Source organism: Oculina patagonica, chromosome 11, assembly GCF_052425735.1.
Source record: "Oculina patagonica isolate OP01 chromosome 11, crgOcupat, whole genome shotgun sequence".
NCBI classification, from domain to species: Eukaryota; Metazoa; Cnidaria; class Anthozoa; order Scleractinia; family Oculinidae; genus Oculina; species Oculina patagonica.
Genome location: NC_135768.1, coordinates 15232271 through 15245064, shown reverse-complemented (window position 1 = coordinate 15245064; position 12794 = coordinate 15232271). Strand labels below are relative to the sequence as shown.

The following is a 12794-nucleotide window of genomic DNA, read 5'->3' as shown; positions in this document are numbered from 1 at the left end:
TCGCTTGCCACAAAACCTAATCTTCAGCAATCCCGTAAAGCGGAACTTTTGGAAGGGGACAGCTGTACCCTCTTTAACAGCAGTTAGCGCTCAAGTGAACCCGCCTGAATTCTTTGGTAACTTGTTTAATCACTTGAAGAAGACTTTACAAACTCACACTGCTACGATAAATCTGAACTCTGCTTGAGATCATGCTCACGCTCTTTCAGTAGTGACCAACCTTTAACCGTCAATCAACTGTCAAATCTGAGAAATTAATGCTTACGTAGGACTTGCGCAGTTTTGTTGAGTTGTATGACGACTGTGCGCTCAAGACATTAGCATAAAAACCTTCGCGTTGTTTACCGTGTCAAAGTCATTTCTCTCTCTAAAATCCCACTATCGTACGTACGACATCTGGTCAAAACAAAAAAGCGTGAGCAATATAAAAATTACAAACATCATTAATTCTGACTGAGCCTTCTTCCATATTTTAATACTTAAGTTGTTTTCCAGGTTTGAACATAGTGTCAACAGTTACTTTTTAAACCTAAATAAAAAAAGTACTTGAGAACTAAACCCGTTTAATTAAAATTGTACAATTGCTACAATGTCCTTGTCACGTGTAGATCGTGAAAACATGAAAGCCAAGGCTTCGGGGAAAATTGCTGATAACTGATATCAACTGGTATTTCTTGAAAAAGACAGTCGAATTTAGGTAACTTAAACAACTTAAAAGTAGACAGTAAAGACAGTAAGTAATTCCAGGAAGGAAACCCAGTTTGGCCAAGTTTAGGTCAAGAAGGTCAAAACCTAATTAACCTTTGACAAACAAACAAGTTTTGCAAAAACAGTCGTTGATTATATTAGGTGCCTAGAAAAATTTCCGCGCTAGTAAGAAAAATATTGCCGAATATTTTTGTTGCAAAGCAAGGCAAACTAACGTTATACCAGTAGATATTCAGTTTCAATTAACAGCGACTTTTGACAAATGCAATAACGTACATCAGTTACCAAAAAATATACTTTGCCGTAATACTATCTTACGGTGCCTTATTTTCAATCCCACAAACAAACAAAAATCATTAAATGGTATGAAAATTACTTACTTAAACTCAATGGATGAGTGGTTGATGATAAACAACTCCATTAAGGGTTACCTAAATAATCGATGTGCTAAGCAATGTAACGTTTCGTGACGCAAGCATGCAGTTTGAAAACTTTGAAATTTTTGGTTTAACATTCCCCCATGCTTAGATTACTGAGCAACTCCTGTTGCTTAGTTGAGTAACAACGAAAAAAAAAGGAAGATGGAAAAGCATATCGTCAAACACTCGTACCTGATTTTCAGCATGCGTAACTGTGGACGTGTTCCCACCAAGAACATAAATAACCGCTTTTGTATTTTACCGGCAAAAGGGATGTGCTGCCTTGTACAAGGAAGGACACCTCTTATTCCGTTAAGATACCGCTCGGTGGTGGACTACTTAAAAAAAAGCATAAAAATATGTAAATTGGTACAATAGCCCTTATGCATGGTTACGTCAACCTGGCTAGTTTCACCACCAAGCCTCGCTTTCAAAGTGCAAACTTGTAAATATTATCATAAACGAATTCCCAAAGCAGCAAAGATGAAAAGAATACCCACGTAAAAACTGCATAAAGGTGGCGAAAGGTTGCGAATAATTTGCGTAAACGAGGCTTGGTGGTGAATTTTGAGCTTATGACGTTATCATGCATAAGGCCTATTTTACATTGGATCTGTAGTTAAGAGTCTCCCCCCTTAAGTCGGTCGGTCGGTCAATCAATCAATCAATCAATCAATCAATCAATCAATCAATCAATCAATCAATCAATCAGTCAATCAATCAATCAGTCAATCAATCAAACAATCCGTAAGTCAGTCGGTCGATCGATCGATCGATCGATTAATCAATCAATTATACTATCGATATCAATTTATTATGCGCCCGTTAAAAGTCTAGATTCAATGTCTTATCACTTTAATTATAAAGAATTCCGGTGTACTTTACCCATTAAGATTCTAATTCTTTTCATGCTATTCGCGTAGTTGGTTATATTACTAAAACGAAGCAACTATCATCGATGTCGCAAAACAAAGGTATCATGTTCAGCCCATGCAAGAAAAAACAAACGTTTGTACGAAAACCAAAATTATCATGTTTCATGTTACAAACGGTTGAGTGTTCCTGGCAACGTCTTACTGGAAATAAAAGGAAGCAATTAACGAAAAATACCTCACTTTAACTGACGACTCTTTTGACTTAAAGGAACTGTGCCACGACTGGGTTTAGTCTATTTTATTACGTTTGGCCAAATACTCGCTATGAAACATAATTTCTACGGAGAAACATGTCCCCCGGGCGTTATAATTAAAAGTTACAAGCAAATGAGATTAACTTTGAAACTGTTCAACCCATTTTTTTTTAAGAAACCCATATCGCTATCCGTTTTGATTTCTTCAATTTCTGTCCATCCGTGCCTTCTTTTGTATTTGCTGTGTTATTGAAATGTTTCTTCACTGTGACTTAAATTTCACTCAATTTGGTGAGGCAATTTCTTATGTCTAAATTTTCTCACAATCCGTGACACAGTTCCCTTAACATGAGAATTAATAAAAGCAATATTGCCATGTTGATTTCTTAGTTTGACCCGCATAACACCACTTGTATAACACCACCGCGTAACACCCCTTTATCCGAGGGTAAACAAAGTGATGATGTAGTTCTCGCCGTATTTTGCACACGAGTGCCACGGTTGACAGCAGTAATCCCAATTCTTGCCAATGTCAGTGTAACACCAGTGGTAACTCCGTGCAAGCCACATTCATGTGATGGCAGACACCTATAACCCTTGACACTGATGGCAGAGGATCTCATGGAGCAGCTTCTAATGGTGTTTGGTCGTGTATGGCAGGTCGGGTAACTGCTGTCTCTGAACCGGCATTTGTCCAAACAGCAGTAGTCCCAGTTTTCGTTCACATCCGTGTAACACCATTTGTACGATGTTCCTTGCGAAAACGAGCAGTTGGAATTTACGCAGCGATCGCCTTGGTATGTTACATCAGATCCATTTGCTGAAAGATCTGGAACGATCAGGTATTCGTCTTCCACTAGTGGAGTACTGGGATTTCCGCTCCTTCTTAATACTGTTTTGTACCTTTTTTGCTGTTTTGATGTTGTATCGAGCTCTATGCTTGGGGGATGAGTCGTGACTAGTCTTAAGTCGTTTGCTCTAAAAATCAACAAGCCAGCACCTTTATCTAGCAGCAACTGTCTTGTCTCGTTTAACGAAGTATTGTTTCTTTCTAAAGTTATACCAAGGTCTATTCTAGCAATAGAATAGTTATGTGCGGCGACTTTGTTGCTTGCTATAACGCCCACTGCCTGATGTACGAGTTTTCGTTTCTTTAGGGGGATAGAAGATTGTTCCACCCTGCTTGAATCATCCACTGTATTTGCCACTCTGATGTTCATGGGAACCGAAACTTGAGCTCGTATGCGCTTTGATTTTGTCGAATTCTCTTCACAATCATCTGTAAAAATTTTAGCACTTTCATAGCGATCCACTTCTGGATCATTACTAACTAGTTTTGCCTCAAGATCACTCACGGACATGATTTCTACAATAGAGTCTGGGGCGTTCTCTCCAATGTAGGCAAACGAAAACCCATTTCCCTGATTGGTTGGATCGTAACAGCACGCCGCTGTCCACATGTGACTCGGGACGGTCACTCGATTATAGTCTCTAATTCTATCTGCCTCGGCGTCATGCTCTTTATTTGGAATTCTCGTTCTTTTTGGAACCACGCCGGTGACAAAGTATCGCTTAGCCCCAACGCAGTTTAGTCTCATCGTATCCATTGAGACCTTTTCCATTTTCTTCCACGATTGCTGATTGAAGCACGGGTCTTGTGGATCTGCATTTGTGAGAGTGAAAGTTGCTGTACGGCTTTCGCCACATTGGTAAGAGTTTGGGTTGAGGTGACCCCTATCGTAATCAGTGTTTTCGTAGTCTTCGTTGATGGCCTGTACTGCTTTCACGCTTTGCTGCCTGGCTGTCTGCATATTCCCTGTACCCGTCGTATCTGATAAAAGCTGGTAAAAGTAAAAAAAAAAGAATATAGACGAAGGTTTTATAAGGATAACGCACATTTACATATGGAAGGCGCGGTGACCTAATAGTTAGCACGCTGGACTTCGTATCAAACGGTCGCGGTTCTTGCCCTAGCTGGGGCAAGAATTAACAGATATTGAGCAGTACTCTTATTTATCCTATGTCTTACTAAATGCAGTCGATAAGGAGGCAAGAAGTGGATATGCCATAGGTCGTAATCACGGCCATCAAGTTTTCCTGCCGAAAGCTAGCCTGTAATATCCCGTGTGACTTACACGAAGCAGTTATTAGATGATATATCTAGTGTGCCTTACACGAAGCTGCGTCAGAATAAACCATGTGCTTTGGAGTGTATCGATTTAATTTGAAGTGTTACATTGGCGAAGAGGAGAAAAATAAGAGGAAATAATGCCTGGAGGCGAAACAGCGGCAACAGCCGCAACAAGTGGAGAAGCATAAGCGATTCGAGTGGTTACAGAGAGGAGAAACCTTCGAACGCAGCCATTTTTATCACATTTATCATTCCCGACGAAGCGAACAGCGTTGGCAAAGCATCGGAAGAATGGCTGGAGGGAATTAAGCGAGAATTCCGATACTTCAGAATTACGGAGGCCATCGATAAGAAAGATGCTATAATTATTTACGGCGGGAAAGAGATAGCTCGATTAGAAAAGAGTCTACCGGATCCAGAGGTGGGAGATGTGTACTTGAAGTTGCGTAATAAGCTGAATGACCTCTTTAGTCCAAAGAAGAATAAGCATCATGCGAGGTATTTAGTTATGAAAATGAGGCCACACATGGGTGAAACCACAAGTGCATACGCAGCAAGGTTGTGAGAGAAATCAAAGGAATGTGAATTTGGAGCTACATTCGACGAGAGAATTTTGGAGCACATAATTCAAAGCATTGATAACAAGAAGATGATTGAGAAAGCCATTAGCAAGACGTGGGACCTAACACGATTTCTGATCAAAGCAAGCCAGACGGAGGATATTGCGAGGCAAATGAAAGATATGGGAAGTCAGAATGATTCCCGTGAGAATGTTTCTCGTGTGCATTCTGAGTTGCAGTATCGTAAACAACAAAGCGGTGGATTTACCGAAACACAGCGGCCTGTACCATACAGTGGCAGGTACCATACTATCTGCAAGAGCCGGTGAAAAAGTGGTTGGACTTAGGCATTAACGAAGATATCTTCGAGAAAGTACCTGTCGATGAACCAGTTACCTGGTGCTCTCCTTTGGTGGTGCAACCTAACTGAATCAGAGTTTGCAGGATTACCATCAAACCAGCTGGAGCTACACATGATCAGAGCGAGTGTTGACTTGCGAGTTCCGAACCAGTTCATGGAAAGGAGTCGAATTTCACAAGCACCAATAGTGGAAGATTTTATTCACAAGTTCCATGATTGCAATATTTGGACGAAATTGGACCTCCGACAGGGGTACCACCAGCTAGAGTTACCCAGAATCAAGATCTGTTGCTACTTTCAGCACCCCGTGGGGTAATTTCAGACCTAAAAGGCTGGTATTTGGTGCAAAGGCATCGCAAGATGTATTTGATGAGGCAATGTACAAAATTTTTGGGGATATTCCTCGATGCCTTAACCAGAGGGACGACATCTTGATTGGTGCAAACAACTGGAAGGAACGTAATGAAACACTGGAGTCAGTATTTCAGAAAGCTGAAGATTATGGAATCACCTTTAACGAGCCTAAGTGTGAATTTGGCCAGAAACAAATCACCTTCTATGGTTACCAATTTGGCCAGGGCGGTTTAAGACCGACACCGGAGAAGGTTCAGGCCATCAATGAGTGCAAACCCCCTCAATCGAAGACAAGTTTTCTTGGCATGAGTGGGTATCTCTCCAAATTTATACCCCGGTATGATTTGCTCACGAAACCCCTGAGAGAGCTGACACACAAGGAGACTAAGTTTCACTGGGGAAGAGATGAAGATGATGCGTTTGAAGAATTGAAATCCAGCATCTTCAGCAAGGATACAATGACATTCTTCAACCCCAAGCTACCAATCATGATGAGAGTCGAAGCTAGTTACAATGAAGGATTGTCAGCTGGCCTTTTTCAGCAATCCACCAGGGACTGACAACCAGTGCATTTCATAAGCCGTACTCTAACGAATGTGGAAAAGAGGTATAACCAAACAGAGAAGGATGCTCTATGTGTAAAATGGGCCAAGGATCGATTTTCTATCTACCTACTCGGAGCACCAAGGTTTACCTTATTACTGCACACAAACCACTCCTGCCACTGTTTAATAAACCTAAGGCGAAGTTTCCACCCCGAATCGAGAAATGGGTGATGGACATGCAGGATGTGGACTTTGAAATGAATTACGAGCCTGGCAAAGATGAGGCTGACCCTCTAGATTTTTTGTCAAGGCACCCATTGCCAGTTGTTGGAAACAATGACACTGAGAAGATTTTGAAGGCAACTATTGAAACGGAACATGCAGTGGTGTTGGACAGAATTAGAGAAGAAACACATCAAGATAGAGTTTTGCAGAAACTAAGCCAAACTATCAAGAAAGGCAACTGGGAGACCAGCAAGAAGGATGTTAACCTAGCTCCATTTTATCCAATTAAGAATGAGCTTTATGAAGCACAAGGCATGATTATCAGAATGGAAGTGATTGTTTTGCCAAAGGAGTTACAGCAGAAAGTCATCAAATCAGGCCACAAGCTAGGACATCTGGGTACAACAAAGACCGAACAAATGCTTAGAGCAAAGTATTGGTTTTCCGGCATGAATGGAATGATTGATCAATGATAGGTCACTGCTTTGACTGTCAAGTCACTACCAAAGATCGCAGACAAGAGCCTATCAAGCCATCAGTGATCCCAAAGGAACCATGGGAGGAAATCTCACTCGATTTTGGCAGCCCTTACCCGGACGGCCATTACAACTTGGTTGCAATTGACCAAAGAACCCGTTACCCGGAAATGGAAGTAATTTTCTCGACAACAATGAAGCCTACTAAAGAAAAGTTGAAGATGTTTGTTCATCATGGTGTACCAAAACGAGTGCAGTAGGACAATGGTCCGCCATTCAACTCGAAAGAGTTTGGAACCTTTGCAAAAAAAGAGGGTTTCGATCATCATCGTGTGGCACCAGAACAACCCCGAGCCACGATTTATGCAAGTACTTATCAAAACAGTGAAAATTGCGCACCTTCAGGGGAAAACTGGACTAGACAGGAATATGGCTTTCTCTGACATGTTAATAGAATATAGGGACACACCGCACCCTGCCACTGGGATTACTCCATACCAAGCTATGTCAAATAGGCCTATCAGACCGAAACTGGATCACACAGTACCAAGAGAAAGAAGTGAGCAAGATGATCTGATTGATGAAAAAGACCAATTGTATAAGGAGAAGATGGGACGCGATAGTGTGAATGTCAAAGAGCACAATTTTACATCCCTGAGCAAAGTAATTATCCTGAAGACACTGTTGCAAACGGATCATCAGGGCATGCTAACCAAGAGTTGGGAGAGCTTCCCACAGTTACGACGGAAGAAGGTTCTACTTCTTGCTCTTCTACTCCCAGAGTAGAGTCAACAAGGCCTAGACGAGAGCGACGTCGACCTGCTTATTTGACTGATTATGTCACATGACATGTTCGCATCAATTCTGATTGGACGCCAGGAGCATTTGGAATATGCAATCGAGTTGAACTGTAGTATTGTCTGAATAGACTTTAATACTTTGTTATGAGCGTCTAACCAACTAACCTGCTAATTTAGAATATTATTTGATCTACTAAGTTTCACAGACTTTGGAACATTGAATCATTGTGATTGATTCAAGGACTCTGGAACATTTAATTGAATTTTGTTATCATTTTTATTGTATGTAAGCAACCGTAAAAAAGAGGGGAGATATTATATTCCGTGTGACTTACACGAAGTAGTTGTTAGATGATATATCTAGTGTGTTTTACACGAAGCCGCGTCAGAATAAACCATGTGCTTTTGGAGTGTACCTTCTACCTTGGGCTGGACCTTGTCGGGGAGTAGAAGCTTGCGTGGCTCAATGATCTCAAGGGCTGTGCTGACTGGGGTACATACCCCTGGCAGGTTCAACCATGTCAGAGAGGTCTTGGGTGAGAGTGCTGACAAAAGCAGTCCAAACAGTTTCCTGATCTGGAAAGTCAGGTTGGGCAGAGGACCAGCAACCCTCTCCCATAAAAAATAATTGCTACGGAAACTACATCAGTAACGAATGCTATTCGGGATCGGACTAGTGCGACCTGTGACATCCCTGACGAGAGTTTTCTCCACTGGGGTGGCACGACTATGACTGCTTCAGGTGAAAGCCGCAATGAAGCCGGGAGCATGAAAAGGCCGCATGAAACATCTCTGCTTACACCCAAAGACCACTTGAACATAGGATGTTGGAACATCAGGACAATGTATACCATCGGGAAAACAGCGACAGTAATGAAGGAAATGAGAAGGTACAAACTAAACATCCTCGGCCTCAGTGAGGTAAGATGGACAGGTTTTGGGAAGTGAGGACAACGACAGGCGAGACAATCATCTACTCTGGACGTGAGGAAGGACACCACAGTGGTGTTGCCCTGGCGATGAACGATGAGACAAGGAAATGCATGATGAAATGGAACCCCATCTCAGACAGGATTATCAGCGCGCGGTTCTACTCTAAGTACGTGAAGATGACACTTATCCAGATCTACAGCCCCACCAACGAGGCTAGTGATGAGGACAAGGACGTTTTCTACGAGATGGTCCAGAGAGAGATCGATGCTACACCACTTCATGACCTACTGATTCTTCTCAGAGATGCAAATGCCAAGGTAGGATCCGATAACACTGGCTGGGAAGGCACCCTGGGTAATGAAGGACTCGGCATCATGAATGATAATGGCCTAAGATTTGCATCTCTCTGCACCGAAAACAGTCTTGTCATAGGTGGCACCTGTTTTCGGCACAAAGACATCCACAAATACACATGGACATCCCCAAATGGTCGTGACAGGAATCAGATTGACCACATAGCAATCAGAAGAAGATTCAGGAGATGCTTGCTCGATGTCAAAGTTCAAAGAGGAGCTGATGCCGCGAGTGACCATCACCTCGTCAGATGCAAGGTACGCTTAAAACTGGCAAGAAATAGGAAGAAACAGATGTCAAGAACCATCTATGACACTGAAAAGTTAAAAGACCCCTTGCAAAAGCGGAACTTTAGCGTAGCTCTGAAGAACCGTTTTGAAGCTTTGGCTAATAAAGACCTGAGTGTAGATGATGCATGGACTGAGTATCGAGACATCTACCGCAGCACAGCGGCTAAAACTCTTGGGCAGAGAGCAAGGACGAGGAAGGATTGGTTGAGCCCCACTACTTGGAACTGCAACAAAGAAAGACGTGTGCTAAAACACAGCCTCTTAAACTGCCGCTCAGAACGTGTGAAGGAGAAAAACAGCAAATTTACCAGAGGAAGGACAAGGAAGTGAAGAAAAGAGCGAGGGCAGACAAAATGAGGACCCTGGAAAGAATCGCAGAAGAGGCTGAAAGGGCAGCGCACCAGAATAACCTGAAAGAGCTCTACATGAAGACCAAACTACTAAGCGGATGCCTCAAGAAGCCAAGCACTGGGATACGGGCTAAGGATGGTACAGTCATCACTACAGAGGAAGAAGTGCTTGAACGGTGAAAAGAACATTTCTACGAAGTCTTGAATGTGGTTTGCGAAGAAACTGGCTTTCCTGAAGGTTGCCAGCTCGACATCTGCGAAGAACCCATAGAGATGGATACGAGCCCCGTCACAATCGAAGAAGTGAGAGGAGTCATATCTCGACTGAAGAATGGTAAAGCTCCCGGTGTGGACAACAGCAGTGCAGAAATGCTGAAAGCCAGCCCCGCAATTGCCTTGTACCAGCTTCTGAACATCTGCAACCAGACTCTTGACCAGTGTAAAGCTCCATCTGACTGGAAAAAATCTCTCCTGGCCAAAGTGCCAAGAAAGGTGATCCATCTTTTTGCGATAATTGCCGTGGGATATCCTTACTATCAGTACCTTACAAGGTCTTCTGCCGACTGCTGCTGTCTAGGATGCAGGAAGGAGTGGAGAAGAGATTGCGACAGGAACAGGCTGCCTACCGAAGAGGTAGAGGAACAACTGAACAGATCTTCATCCTTAGAAACATCATAGAGCAGAGCGCTGAGTGGCAAGCACCCTTGTACATTGGTTTCATCGACTTCAAGAAGGCCTTCGATAGTGTAAGACGTGACAGGCTTTGGAACATCCTTAAACATTATGGTATTCCTGAAAACTTCGTGAACATCATACGAGAGCTTTATGATGGAAGCACCTGTTGTGTTGTTGAACGCGGGCAGACATCAGACTGGTTTCCTGTAGTCAGGTGTCAAGCAGGGCTGTGTAATGTCTGGTTTTCTTTTCAACATCATCATTGACTGGATAATGCAAAACACCAACAATGCAAGAAGGGGTTTGAGATGGAAGTTTACAACAGTCCTTGAGGATCTTGACTATGCCGACGACATAGCTCTTCTCTCAAGCCGGCACAAAGATCTCCAAGACAAGTGCAACCGCCTCCATCAGGTCTCGAGGTATACCGGTCTTTGCATCAACACCACCAAGACAAAGGTGCTACGAACAAACACGAAGGTTGCCAACCCAATTTAATCAATGGACAAGACGTTGAAGAAGTCAGCAAGGTGGATCACATGAAGACATCAAACGAAGGCTGTCAATTGCAAGAAGGGCGTATGCCACCCTCAATCCTGTCTGGAGATCAAAGATGTACAGCAAGCACACCAAGCTGAAAATCCTCAAGAGCTGTGTGACCTCTGTTCTCCTGTACGGCGCTGAGATGTGGAGGATTACATCAACAGATATAGAGCAGCTAGACGTTTTCCACCGAAAATGTCTAAGAAGAATCCTCGGAATATTCTGGCCACACACCATCTCCAACTGTGATCTCTATGAAAGAACTAAGGAGAGACCCATCTCAGAAACCGTGAAGGTCAGGCGATGGAGATGAGATGGATAGGTCATATCTTGAGGAGGGAAAAAGACAACAATTGCCGAGTTGCTCTCACCTGGACCCCTGGAGGCAAGAGAAAGCGAGGAAGACCCAAGATTTCGTGGAGAAGAACTGTGGAAGGTGAGCGTAAAGACCTGGGCTGGACTAGCGGGAATGAGGTGGAACAGCGAGCAAAAGACCGTGAAGGATGGAGGACGTTTCTGGGTTGCCTTATGCTCCAGTTAGAGGAGCGAAGAGGATGAGTGAGTGAGTGTTTTGGAGTGTATACATCGAGTTTGGAGTGTTACATAGCCTAAAAACAGATATATTTCATGTAATTAAGGTGTCTCGATACAGTTTTTTCTAGACCATACCTATAATTTTCAATTGGCTTTATAGTAAACTTTCCTGACTCGAATCAATATGAAAATTACAGGTTTAGGTTTAAGATTGAAGTTTGATTTCACATATTTTTTAGGTAATCAATATTTCCATGACAACGATAAACAGAAAACCGCCAAATCAGTAAAACCTGATTTTTGCGTGAATCAGAATGTGTATTAAAGTTATCTTTCGGCGTCGTGAAAGTTTTGTTGAGTTTCCTCAATGCGATTTCGAGAAATTGTTTTATTTCTTGCGACCACTCTTATTGTAATTTTTGAGTAATTTTCGGTTTTAAGCGCTTTTTGAAAAATCTTTCCAACAGCTCGATAGATTTTCTTTAAACTTTCAACACGCACCCTTTATAATGCAAACAATTCAATTCCAACGTTTTATCATCATTGATTGACTGGAACGTTTTCAAATTTAACGATAAAGGAGGCGTTCGAATGGACGAATTTCACCCAGATACGGTAGAGCTATCCCGAAACGTAGCGACCATCCAAAGGTAATAGCGAAAACACAATCACAGTAATTAACAAATCCAGAAAGAAGCAACCTGGGATATTTCACGGTGTGCCACTCAAAAACATTGCAAAACTTGTACAAAGCGATAGTGTGTGACCTTTCCAATGAAAGCTATTATAGGATCGGAGCAGATTGAGCAGTACTTTCCTGTGGAACTGTATATTATGCTGTACAAGATGGTTCTAACGTTTAAGTCTGTGGGTGAAACCCTAGTGTGTGACATTTCCAATGAAAGCTATTATAGGATCGGAGCAGTTCTTATATATGACCCCCGTCATTATTGATAAAGTTTATCGATGTTGTTTATCGATGTTGTCTACAAATCGGCATTTTTAAATTTTGAACTCAGCGCTTGTGAGAATGAATTCCACATTTCTTTTGAAGCCTATTATTATTGTAAAGGTATGGCCAAATGATATAGTTAACTTACCTGGGGCTCAATAAACCATCCGGACTTCCTGTTTGGTTGAGAACCTTGGCAAGGATCAGGTAAAGTGTAGGCGGAGTACAAAGGAATCCTTAACCTTGTACTATATAGTGTGGCGAAGTGATACTGATTCTCATGCCTTTGGCAGATGCTTTTCGGTGGTTGTGCGAGATGTCGTTGTAGTTGTGGAGGCCTTCCTTTGTAAAAGAATTGAGGGCAGTTGTTGAAGTCGTTCCCTACTTCACATCTCACAGCGACAGCATAGAAACAGAACACAAGAAACAGCTGCGGAATGGGCGTCATTTTCGCC

At 42.5% G+C, this 12794-nt stretch overlaps 1 protein-coding gene across 1 annotated transcript; it reads right to left on the bottom strand.

The window, feature by feature from the left end:
• Positions 1-3063: 3063 nt before the first annotated feature.
• On the bottom strand, positions 3064-12794 carry LOC144630866 (endonuclease domain-containing 1 protein-like). The gene is made up of 3 exons (XM_078489239.1): positions 12488-12794; positions 3160-4097; positions 3064-3076 (listed from the first exon to the last, which is right to left on the bottom strand). The coding sequence occupies exons 1-3, from the start codon at positions 12785-12787 to the stop codon at positions 3064-3066; spliced, it is 1251 nt and encodes a 416-aa protein (XP_078345365.1). The 5' UTR covers positions 12788-12794.

Coding starts and splice junctions, on each gene's coding strand:
- LOC144630866 (XM_078489239.1), bottom strand. CDS start 12,787: ATGACGCCCATTCCGCAGCTGTTTCTTGTGTTCTGTTTCTATGCTGTC. Junction 4,098..12,487: donor GATGGTTTATTGAGCCCCAG/GTAAGTTAACTA, acceptor TACTTTTACCAG/CTTTTATCAGATACGACGGG.